General features: G+C 40.1%; 1 protein-coding gene across 1 annotated transcript in view; it reads left to right on the top strand.

The window, feature by feature from the left end:
- The window catches only part of COL22A1 (collagen type XXII alpha 1 chain), a gene marked incomplete at both ends in the record, with an annotated part of 165547 nt that overhangs the window by 131043 nt on the left and 13200 nt on the right, over positions 1-21304 (top strand). The window contains 13 exons of the mRNA XM_081324712.1: positions 756-809; positions 2722-2775; positions 7763-7816; positions 8887-8940; positions 10466-10519; positions 13548-13601; positions 14488-14541; positions 16438-16482; positions 17137-17190; positions 17951-18004; positions 18425-18478; positions 20340-20411; positions 21228-21263. Of these exons, the coding sequence (XP_081180838.1) occupies positions 756-809; positions 2722-2775; positions 7763-7816; positions 8887-8940; positions 10466-10519; positions 13548-13601; positions 14488-14541; positions 16438-16482; positions 17137-17190; positions 17951-18004; positions 18425-18478; positions 20340-20411; positions 21228-21263 (693 nt within the window). The remainder of the gene's footprint in view (positions 1-755; positions 810-2721; positions 2776-7762; positions 7817-8886; positions 8941-10465; positions 10520-13547; positions 13602-14487; positions 14542-16437; positions 16483-17136; positions 17191-17950; positions 18005-18424; positions 18479-20339; positions 20412-21227; positions 21264-21304) is intronic.

The following is a 21304-nucleotide window of genomic DNA, read 5'->3' as shown; positions in this document are numbered from 1 at the left end:
CTTTAAAAGCCAGTTGGGTGACTTTGGGCCAATCACCAGGAGACTGTGTGTTCTAGACCTGCCTCAGCCAAAGAAGCCAATTAAGTGACTTTGGGCCAGTCATTCTCTCTCAACCCAACCCACCTCACAGGGTTGTTCTTGTGGGGACAATAGGAGGAGGGAAGGCTATTAAATATGTTATTCATGCAAATAATAAATAATAAATCATTCATCAGTTTAATAAATAAATCAAATTAATATAAATATCAAAGGATCTCATGCAATAAACCCAACAGGAAGAGGGGGGGTCTCATCTGCACCAACAAATGGCATGATGAATCTGTGACAGCCCTTCCTTACCAAGGTATAGTAAGTCAGATTCAAAAGTAACATGAATTAATCAAACTCATCATCTAAGGTTATCTCCTTCTTCTATGTTTAAAACAACAAAATTTGGTGCCAGCTATAGCAAAGGCACTGGGAAATGTGTAGAAAGCTTTGAGTGGAGACCATATGGTAACATCAAATGGTCTGTCCCTATGGGAGGACGGGGTGACCCCATTTATCTGTGTAAGAGAAAGAGGACACAGGTTGGAGCAATGGCATGTGCTTCCCCATTGATTCAACCTGTGCCCTCTTTCTCTTGAGCAGACAAATGGGGTCACCCTGTCCTCCCATAGGCACAAACCATTTGATGATGCCGGATGTTGCCAGGATACTATAGGAATGAACAATCGAGCTAGAAAACATCTGTTTGTAAACTGTGTTTCTTTCAGGGAGAACCTGGACTCAGAGGTCCCCCTGGATCTCCAGGAGGGGAAGGTCCCAAGGTAAGACGTACATTCTATCTTATATGACTCTTGCTTCCCCTCAAAAATACATATTTGAAAATAACTGGCATAAGCAGGGAAGACTCTTTTTACTAATAGAAAATAACTATTCAAAGGGAAAAGCATTCCAATTTCAAGGTCCATCAAACCCTGCTTTCTACAAAAAAAAAAATACTTATTCTAGCATTTAACAGTTGGGATATGTTTGTGTCTCCTATTCCTTTTTTAAAGAAAAGCGACAAGGCTGTTATACGTGAAACAGTTGCAGGAATGTGACCTCATAGGCAAGCTCAAGTTAGCATGAAAGACAACTTCTTGTCTGAAGAGAATTGACTTTCCAAAACACTTGTTCCTCCAAAGCTGGAGGAAAATTAGATGAGTGGAACATCAGTGGAATCAGCTTCCGTGCAACATCTGTTTCAAGTAGCTCTTACATCTTTAACAAGAAATTTCCTGAGCCACAACTCTACTGTATAAAACTAAGAATAAGCCCTAACAATGCACCAGTTAGATCATTGATGCACAGAACCCTAACCCTAACCTAATGCCTGTTCTGTACCAGCCTGCTACCGGCCCTGAAGAAAAAGCAGGGACAACCCCCTTTACAAACGGCAAGAGGCTGGAATAAAGCCTGCCAAATTTATTAACATAAAACAGAGCAAAACAAGACACCAACCATGAAACAGGAGCTATGAAACAGGAACTATTCAAGCGGTTGCCTTCAGCAAACCAGCCCTCCCACACATTCCCCTTTTATACAGTTCAGGGCATGGCTTCTCTCTGCCTCCTTCCGAGGTGCCCCATTGCCTTCCTCTGTTTACTCCTGATTGACTGCCTCCTGCGTCGGGCGTCCTTGAACAGGGCCAGCTGTGGGTCATCTTCATCCACGCTGTCAGGCTCACACAGCTGGGTCTCCGTCGTGACCAGGTGGGAGGGGCCTGGCTGAGGGCTCTGCGGAGCCTCAAGGCCATCATCAGCAAGCTCTTCAACACCCCCCTCCTCCTCCTCTGAGTCGTCCGACCCAACTGCCGAACCCACAGGCTGACCCTGAATCACAACAATGCCCTCCAATTGTATTGACTCCTCACAAGTCCCAGAAATCAGCACTTCCCCAGTCAGATTGTGCAATTTGAGAGGGTCTTCTTGGAGTCATGGCTTCTGCTCAAGGAGCAGTTGGCAGCGATGGCTAGAGTGGCTTTTTCACAGGTTCATCTTGGGCAGAAATGCTTCCATTCTGGACTGGGCAATCTCATGCCTTAGATACCTCCCACAGTATGTGAGGCTACTATTGTGTAGTGGGTTCTGGAACGCATGGATGACGCCAGGCACAGGAGTACAGCATAACCGTCTTTATTAAGAGGTAGATTGTACTGGGGAAATAGGGGTTACCTGTGCCCTATTTGTACCTGCCCAGGTACACTTCCAGCCAATGGATTTAAACCTGGCTTTCCCGCCGAGAGTCCAGGTACACTTCCAGCCAATAGATTTAAACCTGGCTTTCCCGCCGAAACGCTGCTCCCCTGCCACAGCAGTTTCAGCCCAGCGCCACCTGGTGGTATCGGTAGAGCTGTTGCTTGCAGTGTTATTAAACCCCATACATAACAGCTACCTTTGAAGATCATTCAGATGTTTCTGCTGGTACAGAAGTGAAGCTGGTCCAGAATGCAAAGGTGTGGGCAGTTTGGGTCATCTCTCGATGTGCTCATATAAGAACACTTTTCTATGAACCATGTTGGAAGCTAGAAGGCTTCTGTCTGCTTCACAGTGCTAGTTACCACCTATCAAGCCTTAGATGGCACAAGAACTGCCTATCACCCTTTGTTTTTGCCCAGCCGCCTGGTCCATTAAGGAGGGTACGCTCCTAATCTCTTCCATTAAACCAAGTCATCTTATTGGATTTTTTTTTAATTAGGGTTCTAAAGGAGAGGCTGGGGCATCTGGTGAAGCTGGACTGAAGGGTGAACAGGTGAGAGAAAATAAGGAATCAGCATGACTTTTTAAAAAAAAAACCACTCAGTAACAACAAAATCTCTAACTTGACTTTTCTTCACTTCCCAAAGAAAGTTCTGTGCCCTGCTTTTGAGTTATTGTGCCAAAATATTCATATGCCTTTAGTCTTTAGTCATCATGAAAGTCGTAGGTTGTACGATAGACATGAAAACTTGGCCATTAAGACGACATCTGGTTTTGCATAAGTGATAAAAATGTGAGAGGAAAATTGAAAACATTTAAACAATAATAATTTCCTTTGAAGGTAGCATATAATTTGGAGTGTGTGTGTGTGTGAGAGAGAGAGAGATTACTCCATCACATTTGACTTTTTTGAATTGTTATTAAGCAGCACAATTTATCTGGGAAGATAAATCCTGATGTTATATGAAAAAATGGTGATGGGATAGCTGTTGATATTTCTCCTGAGAGTATTAGCAAGCTAAAAATGAAAGGAAATTTTGTTCTATCTCTTTAATGAGTTTCTATTACCCTCAAGATCTAGACATCTGCTTTGCTTGTCTGCCACAAGAGAGATTTGATCCCAGCAGCTGCCATCCCGTTTAAGTATGCTGTTTATCAATCTCTGCTGCAATAGAGAAAACACTTAAGATGCATCACAACAGCACATGTAGCAAATGCAGCTGCTGCACACAGGTTTACACAGGGTGAGCGCACAGGAGAGAGGAAGATTTGAAACTTCTCTGGAACTCAGAGTTGCTGTTTATAAGTAGGGAGTTTGGCCTAGAGCACATTTTTCAATCTCAACAACTTTAAGATATGTCAACTTCAACTCCCAGAGTTTTTTAGCCAGTTGAAATTAACACATCCTACACTTGGTGAAGTTGAGAAACACTGTTGTAGAATTTCAAATCAACCTTAAGCAACTCAGTCTAATGATATCTAGCAATGTAACCATTCATTGCAAAGATTGTTTGGAGGTAAGAGAAACTTCTAATGTAATTTACCAGTTGGGAGAAGATGGGGCGGAATCTAACTACCAGATTGCAAGAACATGAGCCAGTGTTTAGATGAGGAGACCCAAATTCATTGGTAGCCTCACACTGCAATGAACAAGGACACACATTCAGTTTCACAGCTACTAAGATTGTTGGCTGAGCAGTACAAAAATAGCCAGGAAAAGACTGAAGCCTGGGAAGGCAGCCACTTGTTAGTCAATAGGAGTGCTAATTTACCACCAGCCTACAAGATACTTAGGAGCCAAGGGCACAGCAGCACTAGGAAGCAACCCACAACTTAATAGCTGGCCACCAATACTCCAATTAACAACTGAAAACAACACAACCACAGAAACAACATAAATATTATGCACAGAACAGTCCAGCACACATGTAGAGAGAGAGGTTCCCAAGGATGGGCTCCAGCATGAGTCCAGAAGCTTGTGGGATTAAATCTCTGGCCCCAGTGACCAACTTAGTTGGGTTCTGCATGATACCTAGTCTCCAAGATACTTGGAAAACTTGGAAAGTGAGTTATTAGAAATAGAATACTATCATACTTCAGAGGAGGAACAATACAACAAAGTTATTTGTCTCTCCATGGTATCATCTCTTCGGTATTTTGTCACCCTCCAAGACCGGGGACAGGAAAATATGACAAATTATTTTTCTTCCACCACCACCCTCCAAAAAAAAAATATTTTCTTTGGAAGCAGTGCCAGGAAAATTTCACTAGCACATAAGTCACCATATTCAGTCATCAGACTCACTGTGAACAAATGGCATTGTGTTCTTGGAGTAATGAACATCCATGTTTATCCTACACGTGATGTCCAGATTTAGCCATGGATGATACTTAAATAGATGCTGTGAACATTGGCTTTGTGCTATGATTAGGAGAGGAAAAATTGCAAAGGGAGATTTTTTCTCACTCTGATAGTTCCCATATTCTTCTATCTCAAGTTGCTTTTCATAAAGAAAGTTTAAAGTTGCAAGACTTGATTTCAACGTGAGGTTGAAATTACTGCTTAAATTGAACCAGCTATGTTAAATCCTCAAGGAGGTCTCAGTAGCACTTTGTCATTCCTCAAACCTTTGTTCTTCACACACAACAAAAATAATAATAAGAAAAAAAACCCAGTATAATTCAGATGTATTGCAGATGCTTATTTTTATTTATGTGCATTTCTGATGCAGATACACACAGAGAAGAGTATTTATTTATTCAGAAACTGGGCTTGCTATGTTCTTAATGGAAAAATAACATGCTGTATTATGTTGAAACTATATTCCTGGGGAAAATAATAAACAGAACTAAGGTTGAATGTAGATGAGATACTTTGCCGTTCATACTTTTCTTAAAATAGCGATAGGGCCAAGAAAGTGGTTTATAGTCTGGAACCCAAACATTTTGCCTGGTAGATTGTGTGCATACAGAAATGTACACAAAGCCTTGATTCTATTCCCTTTTGGCGTAAATAGAATAATGCAGAGCGCAGAAAGCATAAAAAAAATAGCCAATGGAATTAAAGATGTTGGATTTTAATAAGAAAAGAAAATATACCCAAACCAATTTATACCAAGACTTTTTCTTATCTTTATCTTCTAATAAACCATTCTTGCTTACACCATGCCCAGAGACTGCTTCCTACATTGCTTTTTAAATAACACAACTCATTTCATTTTATAAAGATGTTATGCCCTCTCTTCAGTTATATCTTTCTTAGTCTTCTCCAGTTGACTTTGCCTTTATATATTTATTTTGTAATTTAATTCTCATCCATACCTCTGCATGGAGGTAGCCATCTATCTAACATTCAGTACACATTAGTCACAGTGTTAAACACAGACTTCTCTGCATAGGCATGCAATTATGGATTCACCAATGTACCTATTAAGTGTTCACACATGTATTTCTTATATATTTGTCCATCAATACTGTGAGGTGTTCTCACAATGAATCGTTAAAGGTGCTTCCAAGCAAAGGCATCACGCAGAGATGCAATCATATTAGCTTTATTCAATGATAGATCAAAGAGAAAGAAATACTTGGCATGAAAGCATTCATGCCTGCATGTGAGAGAGAAATAAAATAAAAAGAAATAAGCTAGTATTACATGACTAAAATAGAGGTTAGGAGTAGAGATAGAACTGGAACAAAGAAGCTAGAAAATGGAGAACAAAGAGCAGCCCCTCGTGCAGAGGTATTTATGGGGGGTCTTGGCCCCTCCTTGACCATAAAACACTCTCACCAATGGGGCTGTGGGTCCGAGACCCTTGGCTCATCAGTGGAAGCAAAGAAGCCTCTTTGCCTCCATCTGATGACCCTTTTGGGGAACTGCCAATGGCTGGCACTAATCATCTAACAATTACACCAAAAAACCAAGAGGATATCATATTCCTCCTTAATTTACTAGTTGCACAGTGTCAAAACACCAGTTAAACATTGTATTTATTCTCATTCAAACTTCACTTCCACATATGCTTTTTTCATTATGTTCAGCAACTGTTTTTACAACAAATCTATAATTAGTTCGCATTCATTGTTATCCCATGCTTTCACTAACTCAAAAACAGTCTCACTTTCATGCTTTCCTCAAGAACCTTCTGAAAAGCAAAATCTAACTGCCATAAAGCTGCATTGCACTCCAATTTGGCTCGCCATCACCTCTTGTGTCTTGTGAATTATAATTCTGCAAGACCCTTTGGCTGGGTTTTTTCCCCCCATTCACTCTTGCTATATTTCCTTTGGTGTAATAGCAGTGTTTTTTAGGTGTCAAGCATAAGTGCAGCCTTTATACACCTATGAAAATCTTACAATAACTCCAGAAGTAAACCACATCCACATTTTGAATTTTTTCACTTATACTTAGGCGTTGTTTGGTGGGGGGGGGATCATAATGTTTTTTAACATGCTGTAGACTTGCTAACTTTTAACATAGTGTAGAACATGGAAAGCATGGTTTAGACTTGGTACTGTGCCTTAGTCATACCCATGTTCAATGAAACTTTCCATCCTGATGATAAAGATAAGTCCCATCAGTTTGGACATATTATGGTTAGTATGTCAGAAGTCCAATCATAGCTCAATCTTACCCAAAGCAGGATCTCACTGTTCAGTACAACCTAAAACCCCTATCGAGGTACCATCTTGGAAATCCTGTCCCATTTGTGTTGGAAGCAACCAGATGCTTCTGGGTTGAAAGGATTAACCAGTGACATCACTGTTGCCCAGGGGATGCTGGTGGGGGCTCCTTTCAACATGCCCACCAAAGTGGTACTTATGTATCGACACGTTTGCACACTTTTGAATTGAGCAGAAGCTAGAGCAAGGGTCTTCAAACTTGGCCCTTCCTTTTATGTCTTGTGGACTTCAATTCCCAGAATTCCTCAGCCAGTGTGCTGAGCTTGAAGTTCCCTGAGCTAGAGCCTTGGTGGAGCCTTGGTGGAGCAGTGGGCTAATGCCTCCTTAAGTAACACCAGCTGCCTGCAATTAGTGCAGGTTCGCATCCCACCAGGCTCAAGGTTGACTCAGCCTTCCATCCTTCCGAGGTAGGTAAAATGAGGACCAAGATTGTTGGGGGCAATAAGCTGACTTTGTAATAATGCCGCTTGGGGTGTGTGTGAAAGCCCTAATAAGCAGGCATATACATAGAATGAAGGCTACTGCTAAGCTTGTAAGCCGCCCTGAGTCTTCGGAGAAGGGCGGGATATAAATGGAATTAAAATAAAAATAAAATAAAAATAAATAGAGCGAATGCCAGGAACTCACTCCATTATACAGCAGCATTTGGGTCTCAAACGTGGGCTTGCAAATTGTCAACCCAGTATTCTAACCACATGAGCCACGGTGCTTCCACCTTGAAATTAATGTATGTTACTGTAGCTGTTCTTCAAGAATGTCACATTTAGGGTGGCAAATTGTTTGCTTGTAACACTTAAGAAGAACATGAACTATACTGTAGAAATAATAACATGTATGATAAATATTGTTCTTGTCTGTAGGGTCATCCTGGAATACCTGGCTTCATGGGTCCCCCTGGGAATCCAGGCCCAGCTGTAAGATTTTCATTTACATGTTAATTTTTAACCTTCATCTACTACAGTAGAATATAAGGCAAATTGTTTTTGTAAATCTATTTGTGATGATGGTGACGATGATTCAGTAATTTTGATTATTGTTGATTATAATTCAATAATGCTGATGTTATTGATGATGATTCAGTTATTGATGATGATTTCAATAATATTTTTATGAGGTTGTTATTGATGGTAATTCAATAATTTTGTCCCACGGTACCTTGGAGCATTATCTAGACTTCTACAGTCTAGATCTCAGAGCTGTAGCAAATATTGTACCATGATAGATGGATTGTCCTTTATAGGTGCTCATCTTATTAAAGTCTGTCCATCTATTGTGGGAAGTCAGATCCCATGCCCCGAGAAGGAAATATTAAAAGGGCAGAATATTATATTTCCTCAGAGGATCTTAAAGAGGCAGAAAAGCATGGCCAGTTTTTCTTAATAGCCCCAACTCTCTCTCCCCCAAGCAGAAACCAGTTCTGTAGAAATGCAGATGTGATAATCCATTCAGGAAGGCTGGAGCCCTCCAGCTAGAAGCTCAGGAAGACACCTAAAACTGCATACCCCACCCAAACTCTAACCCACAGATGCCAAGGGGGCACACTCAGATTCAGTTCAAAGTACATGACACAGGAAATACAAAGCCTCAGACAGGAACAGGAAGCAACCTCAAGAGCCCCAGAGGGTATGAAAACCCACTCCCTACACGTGCTCTCTCTCTTTTCTTCCAGAGCCATCTTTCAGTCTGGCTCCCCCCTTCAATAAACTACAACCTTCTTTCTAAAGCAGTCACCATGTTGTTTATTCCCAGCTTGGACTGGACCTTGATGAAGACTTTTCCTTCCACACTATCATGGTACAATATTCGTTACAGCAAGTACAGAGAGTTTCAGCACTAATGTGCAAAAACTATCTTCAAGCCATATGAGAGAGAGGTTTCTCCAGAGATACAAATTTTGCATCAACTATCAATTGAAAACTTCAAGGCCATCATATCTAGGATAAAGAATTGCTACATTAAATATATTTTTTTCATTGTTGTTTAGGGAGCAGAGGGCTCCCCGGGACCCATAGGCTCTCCGGGACCTCCAGGAGAAATGGTAAGTTGCTGTTCAGAATAGAATAGAATAGAATAGAATAGAATAGAATAGAATAGAATAGAATAGAATAGAATAGAATAGAATAGAATGGAATGGAATGGAGGAAAGAATAGAATAGAATAGAATAGAATAGAATATGGAATAGATAGAATAGAATAGAATAGAATAGAATAGAAATAGAATAGAATAGAATAGAATAGAATAGAATAGAATAGAATAGAATAGAATAGAATAGATAAATAGAATAGAATAGAATAGAATAGAATAGAATAGAATAGAATAGAATAGAATAGGAATAGAATGGAATGAAGAATGGAATGGAATAGAATAGAATAGAATAGAATAGAATAGAATAGAATAGAATAGAATAGAATAGAATAGAATAGAATAGAATAGAATAGAATAGAATAGAATAATACTTTCTTGGCCAAGTGTGCTTGGACACACAAGGAATTTGTTTCCAGTGTGTGAGGTCCCAGTGTACATACCAAGTAATAGTGGTAATCATGATCATATACAACATGAAAATGCTTTCAACATAAATTGTGAAATACAACACTTCATCATAAAATCATAAGATGCAACACTTAGTGATAGTCTTAGAGTACTAGCTAAGCAAACAACATAAATCATACTAGGGTACAAAAAAATATAAATTGTAACATACAAGCAGCAAGTTATAGTCATAAGAAAATAAGGATAAGTAATAGGAAAGATGAGGAGTATCATAGTAATACAGCTTTACTAGTATTTTGACAGTGTTGTAAGAATTCGTTGTTAAGCAGAGTGACAGCATGGGGGGGGGGGAAACCCTATCCTTATGCCTAGTCCTTCTGGTGTGCAATGCGCTGTAGTGTCATCTTGAGGGAAGAAGTTGATATTCTTCATATTCTAATATTCATTCCGAATATTAGAGAATCCCCACAAAAGGGGCCTCAGAACTTTTAGAACTTTGGAAAAGATCTGAGAGAGTTGAGTCTATGAATGGCTGAGATTATCAACCATCCAGGTCAAAGTTATCCCAAAGCTTCTTTTTTCCAAAAGTCAGCTGGAGTTTTACATCTCATCCAAGAAACGTCTTCAGTTCTTCTTCAGAGAAGTGAAGAAGCTTCTTGGATGAGAACATTTTCAGATTAAAAATCAAGAAAGTCTAGTTGTCTTTGGGGGAGAAAAACACCTTTGGGGTGTCTATGAGTGATGGGTTCCAATGAAGGGGAAAATCTAAAAGCTGCAAGAATGTTTCACTAAGACTCTGAGAGATTTCTTAAGACTTCTGGAGTTTTGCTTTTTTTCCTCTCTGAATTGATTGCGGTGGTAAAAAAAAAAAAATTTGGGGGGGGGGCAAATGGGAGGGATGAATGGAGTGGGATATTTCTTCCCACAAAGCTATTATAGTTCTTCAGATGTGTGGGAGAGACAGGATCTGATATAATGATTGTACAAAGCAAGGACTTGATTTCAGATCTTCCTCATCCAGGCACCTTAATGATTCTAATGTAGTATCATGTCTGGGTCTCTTTGACAGGGGAAAGAAGGTCCCCCTGGACCTCAGGGACCCCCAGGATTGCCTGGACTCATGGTGAGTACGAACATTTGCAACTATTGATGGAAGATAAAATTTATAAAATAGGGTCTACTCTGAATTTCAGGCCCCTGTAGAAGTATTTTGTCAGAAGAGTAGAAAAGCTCTATCAGAGGGGATGGATCGTGGTTCATTTTTAATGCATGATAAACAAAAAAAAAACCCCGAAGCGTATATTCTTCTATTTAACCTTTTAATTACAAAGCAACTTATAAAAACACAGAAAGAAAATCATGGCTACATGTCTATCTCACCAGAGAGCACAAAGAAGAGGAGAGAGAAAGTAACTTTTGCTTTGGACATGCGCACACAGAAGTAAACTGGCTGAACATGTAACACTTACCATGGTTACAATGATAAGATAACAAGACTGCTTGCAAAGTACACACTATAACTTGCTTTACTGAAAAAACAGGAAAAAACCGCAGTGACATATTTCTATTGGATCCTGAAATAATTCAACTGGAATGGAGGTGCCACATGTATATCAGAGCTAAAGAGAAGCATGTATGGTTGTCTACAGGTTTTGTTCCCAATATCTTCCCATCCTCACCCCCATGTAGCTACATAGCATGTTAAGATAGTAGGCTGTGCACATATTGCTTGACTTTAGTGTCTCCTGGTAAGGAGAGAGAAATCTATTAAGGTATCAAAGTAATCCAATACCATGGTGATAGAAAGGCGACTTCGTTTGCAGACAAGTTCAAAATCTCCACAGTCAAAGGATCTTAGGAGATCCTTTTACAGCCCTGCTTCGCATCATCTCGAAGATCTGTTCTACCCAGAATCAAGATTATTGGCCAAGAAGAATCCATATTTTGACTCAAAATAGTTTCACATGGATATCTTTACTGCTATGTTCAATCCTCTGGTAATCCTCTCCCACACTCAATCTTCTTTTCTGAGTTTGCGTTTTACAACAAAGTAGGACAAGGCTGTTCAAGGGTCAAAGCCATCCATCAGAATGAGTAGGAAGATTGGGAGCATGGTGTCAAGGATGCAGAAAGGAGGAGAGATTCCAAGAGTCAGGAGGCGAGCTGGAGCAAGCATTTCCACCACTGAGAAATGGCCTTGCTAAACAACTCTGGAGGAACCCTACAAAACTGCCTTACAGTGTTTAAGGTCAGGAAATGAACCAATAGTTAATCAACTTAGTTTTTAGAGCTTCCTAAGGTCAAGGAGATATAGGAGACACACTGACTTAAGATTAGTGGTGCCCTCTCATGTGTGAAATGGCTCCAGATTATATTCACCATGGAACCAGGACCTCAACTATATTATCATTCTTAGACATCTAATGGAAAAAGACGTGGAATTATCTTTTTTTTAAAAAAAAAAAACAGTGAGTGAAGTATGTGTGATGACTTAGGTCAACCTCAATATCCACCCCCTCTAAACGAAACCCTTCTGCACTCGTGAATCTAGCTGTGGCTCGAGATCTTGACTAATAATGACAGATTTTCTAATTACGCACCTTGCGGTAAAAGATAATAGAACTATGAGGCATGGGGGTGGTTTGAATTTTAGTACAGGGATATCTGACTGTGAGCAAAACCTCAGAGGTTGAGTTAGCGAAAAAGACTCCAGTGTAGAATCATAACTGGAAGACTATGTACTCTAAAAAGCTTCCTGTCAAACAGAATATCAATTTTTGGTCAGGTGTATAAATGTGTGAAGCTATGTTAGCATGGGGCAACAGCACAAAACTGCATCTCACTTACTTTGGACACTTCATGAGGGGGAAATCACTGGAGAAAGAAATTGTGTTTGGAAGAGTTAGCAGTGAAAAGACCAGGCCGCCAAAGAACATGAACACCAGCCAAAGCATACAACAACTCAAAGAAGTAGTGCAAGATCAGAAGATGTGGAGAGACCTGATCCATAGAATTACCAACAGTAGGACACTTAGAGAGGAAATTTGACCGAGAAATTTCCTGACAATTAGAACAATTAATCAGTGGAAGGACTTGATTCCAGAAGTTGTGGATTGAATGAACCTTTATTGTCAAAGTACAACCATGTATACATTGAGATTGGCTGAGCCTCACTTCGTGCCCCCACCCCCCAACTCACAGGATGTTCTAATGCTGGAGAGACTGGACAGCCATTTGTCTGAAATGGTATAGGGTTTCCTGCCAGAATAAGGGGTTGGACTAGAAGACCTCCAAGGTCCCTTCCAACTCTATTGTTCTGTTATTCTGACTGAAAACATAACACCATCGTCATATTGGCATGGAACTAAACTGCAGTAAACACCATTAACGAACTCATTAACCACTTTTTGCTCCACTGTTGGAAGCATGGCCTGACGCGTTTGAGGTGTTTATCTATGAAAGGGGATACATCATTTTAGATAAGTGAAGTATTATTTGGTGTGCACGTACATTATGCATTTCATTGGCTGGGACACTAAAGCAACAAACCCTTAGTTGGTTTGACTTGCTCCTTTTCATACAGCCTAGTTTTTCTCTATGGATTTTCCACAGCATGGAGTTGGCAGGTTTGCTACTGGGTATATAGTCTATAGATGTGGTGGCTCAGTGGGTTAGGACACTGAGCTTGTTGATCAGAAGATTGGTAGTTTGGCGGGTCGAATCCCGAGTGCCGCGTAACAGAGTGAGCACCTGTTACTCGTCCCAGCTTCTGCCAACCTAGCAGTTCGAAAGCATGTAAAAATGCAAGTATAATAATAGGGACCACTACGGTGGGAAGGTAACAGCGTTCTGTGCGCCTTTGGTATCTAGTCATGCCGGCCACATGACCACAGAGTCATCCTCGGACAAGCGCTGGCTCTTCGGCTTTGAAACGGAGATGAGCACCGGCCCCTAGAGTCGGAAACGACTAGCACGCATGTGTGGGGGAACCTTTACCTTTACCTTATATAGTCTAATTTTGTCTAATTTTGCTAAAATAGTCATCTTTGGTCAGTTTTTTCTTTTATTGTCATAAGCACCTCCCCCCAAAAAAATATTGCAGAATGTCTTTGCATCTTTAATCTTGTTTATCAATTTGGGTTCTGTTTTAGGGTGTATCTGGAAATGATGGCAAAGATGGCAAGCCGGGATCACCTGGGGAACCAGTAAGAAGATAGTTTGTTGTTAATATGATCATCTATTGTTCTCTGTCACTGTTCTTTGTTCTTTGACTACGATGTCACAGTCTCTCCTTATATTCATAAATTTGGGTGAGGAAAGAGACTTTTCATGCTATGCTGTCGTACATTTGTATGTCACTCAGTGAGGGAACTAAAATGGCATTTAGTCTCAGAAGAAAAACTCTGAATAAGTGAGACCCATGACAGTTGAGAATGTAGACTAAACAAAGCCAACTTGCTAGTTGAAGTCTGCTGTATAGGAAGATAGAGAATATTCCTTGGTTGTTGTTGCTGTTTTCAGTTTGGCCTGACAGATTCATTTGATCACAATCATAGGATTTACGTTCAGCACTTTAGAATCAGTTTCTCTTTAATATATCCCGAAAAATTGGGGTGGATTGGACTTCATTTGTTTTCAGCTGGGTGACCTTGGGCTAGTCCAGCAGTAGGCAACCTCGGCTCTTTTATGACTCATGGACTTCAACTCCCAGAATTCCTGAATCAGCTGACTAAGGAATTCTGGGAGTTGAAGTCCACGAGTCATAAAAGAGCCGAGGTTGCCTACCCCTGGGCTAGTCACTTTCCCTCAGCCAAACCCACCTCACAAAGTGGAGAAAATTGGAGGAGGGAAGTCTGTGGGATGTGTTTGCTGCCTTTAGTTATTTGTGAAAATAATAAAGGCAAGATATAAATAAGTAAATAAGAACCGTGCCACATTATCATTGGTCAAAATGTTCCACAGCTCCCTCAAAATGCATTGTTTTTTTGTGTGGCATTGTGCATTGTGTAAACTATGCCAAAGCAGTATGGAAATCTGATTTATGGCTTAGCAGTACAAGAATTTATTCTAAATGTGCTTTGACTTTTTCAGGGTAAGCCTGGAGAACCGGGGCTACCAGGCCAAGAAGGGGCCAGAGGACCACCAGTAAGTCCCATTGCAGGCTGTTCAGGGACAGAATAAATAAACTTTTTTTTTTAATTTAACAAATGGCATGAAATACATGGATAGCAGCAGTACAGATTATAAAAAGAACACATAGTGATATAATGAGAGAAGCAACTTAGAACTAAGGAGAAATTTCCTGACAGTGGGAATGATTAATCAGTGGAACAACCTGCCTCCAGAAGCTGTGAATACTTAAACACTGGAAGTTTTTAAGAAGAGACTGGACAGCCATTTGTCTGAAATGGTATAGGGCAGGGGTAGGCAACCTTGGCTCTTTTATGACTCGTGGACTTCAACTCCCAGAATTCCTGAGCCAGCCGTACTGAGGGGAAAGGGAGAGGTTTCCAAGCTGAGCCGTGTGGCTCAGGAATTCTGGGAGTTGAAGTCCACGAGTCATAAAAGAGGCAAGGTTGTCTACCCCTGTTATAGGGATTCCTGCCTAAGTGGGGGGTTGTACTAGATGACCTCCAATGATCCTTCCAAATTATTATTATTATTATTATTATTATTATTATTATTATTATTATTATTATTATTATTATTATTATTATTATTATTATTCCAAGATAAAAATGTGTGCTCCGTTTTGTAAAATGTAAAAACAAAACAAAACAAGGAGCTGTCTATTAAGTTATAAGCTACATTTCAAAATACATTAGTTCATAAAATAAAATAAGTGCTTTACACACAAATATCTAGGCCATTTATCTAATGAAGTACAGTATTTATTAGTGGGACAAAATCTGCTTTTCGTCCTGTATAAGCTCTCAAATGAAAGCTGGTCACTCTATGATCCAGTGTCTGATGAGGAACCACATTCAGGGGAGGATACTCTGCCCCATTTAAACAGGGAGTTTTGACAAATGCCATGTAATGTGTGAATGCTATTCAAAGTTTTCCAGCCCTTGGGGGAGGGGGTAGCATCGAGGGAAAAGTGTTGACTTTTTTTCAGCGAGATCATTCTCAGTGGAGTGTTTGATGTGTAGGCCCACTCTCAGTGACTCTGGGCAGTTTACAAAGATAAAAGCCCAATGCAAAAAGAATAAAAAAGCAATACCCCCCACCCAATCAAACAACAACAATCAAATGAGGCACTTGGTAGGCTCCATCCCATTCAGAGGTCCACAGGCCCATTGGCCAAACCACATCTTTAGGGCCTTGAGAAAGCATGTTAAAGTGGGGGGCAATCTTATCTCTGTAGGCATGATATTCTACAGGGAGGAGGTCACCACAGAGAAGGTCCTTCTTCTTGGTCCCGCTAGAAGGATCTCTTTAAGAGAGGAGACCCGTAACATTTCGTACTTCATCTCTTGGGTTGGTTTAGGTAGAAGTGACTGGAACAAGTCAGTCCTTCAACTAACCCAGGGTTAGACAACCTTGGCTCTTTTATGACTCATGGACTTCAACTCCCAGAATTCCTCAGCCAGCCATGCTGAGGGGAAAGGGAGAGGTTTCCATGCTGAGCCATGCTGGCTCAGGAATTCTGGGAGTTGAAGTCCACGAGTCATAAAAGAGCCAAGGTTGCCTACCCCTGAACTAACCTGTTCCCAAGACATGTAGAGCTTTGAAGGCGAGAACCAGCACACTTTGAATTGGACCCATTATTGCCCAATAATACTTCCCAAATATTGTCTCACCATGGAACTCACTGCTGTCTCTGTGTCTGTTGTATTCCATGTGTGTCAGGCTCTCTCTTTAAACTTGGAAGCAAACTAGACACCATCTCAAGGAAATGAGATAGAGAGATATAAAGAGAAAAGGAATATGAGAATGGAGATTGAGTCAAAGGTTGGGAGGAGGTTAAGGAACCATTTTCAGGGGCTCAGTTTTGTAGGGAGAATATTTACAGATTTCCATTCTATTTCTTTATTTCAGGGTTTTAAGGGTCCAAGAGGAGATGCAGGAAATCCTGGCATGAGAGTAAGTAATACAGATATGCACAAGTATAATTGGGTGCAAAAATGTGGGGTTTTTTTTTGGGGGGGAGGTCACTGTTGCCCCTTATATCTTTGGGGATGGAGAAAATGGAATCCACTGGATTTCTGAAGAAGAAAATGTAGAGATTGAAACCATGTAAAATAACCATGGGGTTAATTGTTCCCTTTTGAAAGTTGATATGCAATGTTGCACACACAAAGGATGTAAATTTCATTTTTAATGTGTGCCTTTGTGCTCACAGTAAAAATGACAATAAAGGTTATCTATCTATCTATCTATCTATTTATCTATCTATCTATCTATCTATCTATCTATCTATCTATCTATCTATCTATCTATCAAGAAGTACCTCATACAAAGCATATCCATCCCCACCCTATGTTACCAGTGTCAAATATGGACCCTAACAATAAAACATTAAAAAAAAAAATAGTTACCACAGAAATGAAATGTTTGAGGAAAGATGCTGGAGTGACCAGAAGAGATAAAATCAGGAATGAGATCATAAAAGAAAAGAAAATGGCATAGAAGCAATCTTAAACTATATACAGCAAATAAAGTGTGGGATTCCATACCACACAAGGCATATAAGAATTCTAAATTTTGTTTTTCTTCATCCTTTTTTCTTTATTACAGGGAGAACCAGGTCAACCTGGAACTCCGGGCCGGGAGGGGCAATCAGGAAAAGATGTAAGTGTTAAGCACAATGAAAGCTCTTCAAAAGTGATTAAAACTACTGGTAATACTAACAATATTTCTAAAAGTCCACCATCTGACAGTCCAAAAGTCTACCATCTGACAGTCATTCTGTACTGATTTATTTTATTAAATTTGTATCCTGACTCTCATCAACTCCATAGCTCATCCTCCTGTTTTAACATTACAATATAATCACGGAGCATCGTTAAGATGTGGGTTGTTTCTGAAATAGCCTCCAGAGGTAAAGACTAAAGAAGTAAAGCAATATCAAAGATAAGAATGAGAGAGGACATGATAACTGCCTTCCAGTACTTGGGCTGTCATAGAGAAGAGGGGTTTGACTTATTCTTCAGAGCACCAGAGGCAGGACAAGAGGTAATAGCTGGAAAACCTGTTAAAGAGACATCCAAGCTAGAAGTAAGGAGAAATTTTCTGACAGTGAGAACAATTAACCAATGGAATAGTTTGCCTCCCAGAACTGTGGGAGCTCCACTGCTGGAGATTTTCAAAAATAGCTGGGGGTTGATTGACCAAGTCCTAGAAGACCTCTACGGTCCCTTCCAAGCCTATGATTCTATGTTCTAAAAATGTCTGCCTCCATAACAGGTTGGATCTGTGGCCATCAGGCACAGGAATCATTTTTGAGGGTGTTTTTTTTGAGTTCTAAGATATCTTTGGATTCTCACTTTCTTAACCTTCAATGAGGCTATAATGTATGATATATATTATTTTTTGCTCTCTTCTGTTCCAGGGAGATCCAGGGCCTGTGGGACCAGAAGGACCCCGGGGTCTTCGAGGAATAGCAGTGAGTTACTTTGCCTAGTGAACGAGTTGTTCTGAGATGAACATCTCCTTCTGATTCTAGGAGACCTCTTACAGTCTCCAAGTCTTCGGGATAATTTATGTATATAGATCCTATGCTGTGAAGATGTAGTGAAGTGAAAAATTTGCTTTGGTTGGGGTTAATTAATGATGATTGCATGGGACAGAGGCATCCTTTCCTTCCTCTTCCTCTTCCTCCCTCCCCTTCCTCTCCTCTCCTCTCCTCTCCTCTCCTCTCCTCTCCTCTCCTCTCCTCTCCTCTCCTCTCCTCTCCTCTCCTTTCCTTTTGTAGATATTGAAAATTATCAAAAATATCATGAATTTGGATGGTCATAGGACTTTGGTGCCATTCATTGAGGTTCTTCATATACTTTGAGATTGATTGTTGTCTTCCTTTCTTTAGGGCAAGACTGGACCTCCAGGTGCCACCGGGGAACCTGGTCCTGCAGGTAACCCAGTAAGTACTGTATTTACCATCTCCATCACAAGTATGAACTCACAACAGCATAGGCAACCCCAGCAGCTGTATGTCTGTGGAGATTCTCAGTCATCCAGGTCATGGTTGTTCCAAAGATGCTTTTCCAAAAGGCAATTGAACTTTCTTTCTTTTTTCCTCCCTTGAAGATATTTCATCTTCTCATCCAAGAAGCTTCAGTCAGAACTGTCAGAACTAAAGAAGCTTCTTGGATGTCTTGCAAAATGTCTTCAAGGAAAAACAAGAAAATCCGGTTGTCTTTTGAAAAAGTACCTTTGGCACAGCAGTTACAGTGAGGCCATATGCATCATGACGTCATTTTGTAACCTGCATAGTTAACCATGCATTATTCGTGTCATGTGCAGGATAAAATGTATGACATTGGTTGTCCCATCCCGGCAGATGCCTGTATACAACAAGATTGTAGGAATAGCTACTAAGAATGACAGGCCTTGATTTTAGCTGTACATGGAGAAAACCTCTTGAAGTTAGTGTTCTTCAGATGACACAGAAGATAGCCCTCTTCTATTCTCTTATTTTGGAAAGCAAGATCTATAATAATGGATTTAAAAATAAGAGCAGTTCAAATGGAAGCTTGACAGCCATCCTAGGGGATGAGTAGGGGATTGGAATAAAGTATTAAGTAGATAGGAAATAGACCAGAATAATTTATCCATGGCAGGAAATGTGAAAGAATGCTTTGGGGATTGATGAGAACTTATAGGTCATGACACTGTGATAAAATTGGACAGATTCTTACTGGAATCAAATTGCCCTTGTCAAAACTCCAAGAAAGAGCATTCTTAAGATGTCTCTAATCTTATTGATGTGTGAAAATAAGTATAACAGTTGCTGGTTGCTTTTCAAGGCCTAATCAAAGTGCTCATTTTGATATGCTAAGGCTAACATACATTTGGCCCAAACTATTTTGCAATAATTATCTGTTCTCGTATAGACACTCAAATCTTGTCGCAAAATTGGTGGATTTTTCATATGCTATGAAGGAACTGCTATTGGAGCTCAGTCTAGCCTGCTCCCCCCGCCCTTCAGCCCAGGATAGGGCTCAAAATGTATTTTTTTAAAGTCAATTTGAGATTTTTAAAAATATACTGTGGTCTAGATGGTTTTAATATCAAAATCATAGCAGGCCTGGCAGAGTTATTTGGGAGTAGCTGACATATGCATTTGTAATATAATCTCAAAATAAAATCATTACTTTTGATCACTACTTTTGAGAACAGTTTGTGGATAAAACCACAGGAAGTCTTAAGCTTGCAGAATGTCCATCCTTTCCCTAAATTAAAGTTCTCCCTAAAGGAGAAGAGTGTCTGATGTATTGATTTGTCCACATCTAGTGGTCACCAGAACCAAGAGATGCCACATTTTTCCACGGGTGTCTCAAAGAAGTATCTAAAATTAATTATTTACCAAAGTTTTGCTTGGGAGACGTCATCAGCATCTCTCATTCAAGTAATAAGTCATATATAAATGAGGTGGCTGGATGGAGTCACTGAAGCAGTAGGCGTGAGCCTAAATGGACTCCAGAAGATGGTAGATGACAGGAAGGCCTGGAGGAACATTGTCCATGGGGCCGCGATGGGTCGGACATGACTTTGCAGCTAACAACAAGTTTAATAAATAATAAATAAATAATAAGCGTGTTGTGCGGTCATTAAGATAATGTGCAAATGTTACCACTTTGATTGCTTCTGGCAAGTCATTGTGTTTGTTATGATTTGCAGGATTGGGGCAGAAAGTGCTTCTTGAGTTTAACCTTCTTCTTTCAGAATGATAGTGATCAGAGTATTCTTTAGCCTTTGTGTCTTCTCTTTTTCACCCCAAGGGCGCCAAGGGAAGCAAAGGTGAACCTGGTAGCCCAGGCGTTCCTGGTTTCATTGGGCCACGAGGACTTCCTGTAAGTAGCAAATTGATGATGGCCATGCTGGTGTTAAAATGAGAACGTAGAGTAATTAGGAAGTGCTCATTAAGGTAAGGTAAAGATGAATAGGAGTTGGTTTTAACTCTGCAAGAATATTTTTATACCTTCCTTTGCAATAGCGATGAAGGGGTTAACCATTGCCATCTTTCAAGATATTCCTTTGACTTCTCATCTATCTTGGGATACCTTGATGGTCTCCTAAACAGTTCTAGCCCTACTCAGCTTCCAACCCAAGACAAAGTTGGCTTTTCCTTTCTGTTGGAAAGGGGATTTTGTTTTTTTTTAAAGAACGCATTTGTGACTTGCAAGTTACTTGCTATGTAATGTAGGTAATCAATCTCCAAGAGAAATGGGTGGTTAAGAACTGTGAAATATAAATGAATGAATTAATGAATGGCTTAAAGTTAACATCCCCATTGCACAGTGTTATTTCTTAGCATACATACATACATGCATGCATGCATATATACACACACATACACGTTTGTATGTGTGTGTACATCTTTTGTGTATGCCTGTGCATGTGTGTATGTACACACCTACATGTTAACGAAAGAAAAAAAAATCGGCGAACAAAGTAAATTAAAAAAATAAAATACCAAAAAAATAAAAAAGAGAAAAACTGACCCCCCCCCTTATAAACCAAACTGAAGATCAGGTTTTCCCAAACTTGACAGCTATAAAATGTGTGTATTCTGGGAGTTGAAGCCTATTAAAGCTGCAAAGTCTGAGAAACACTGTTGTAGATTATTTGCCATGCTGCATAATCTGGTTTATCGTTCTTTTCCATAGGGAGAAGCAGGTGAAAAGGGGGTCCCAGGGAAAGAGGTGTGTATTGTGCTACCTTCCTCACATTAAAAAAAAAGTTG

Source organism: Vipera berus, assembly GCF_964194415.1.
Source record: "Vipera berus genome assembly, chromosome: 3".
Taxonomy (NCBI): domain Eukaryota; kingdom Metazoa; phylum Chordata; class Lepidosauria; order Squamata; family Viperidae; genus Vipera; species Vipera berus.
This window is presented reverse-complemented; position numbering and strand designations above follow the sequence as displayed.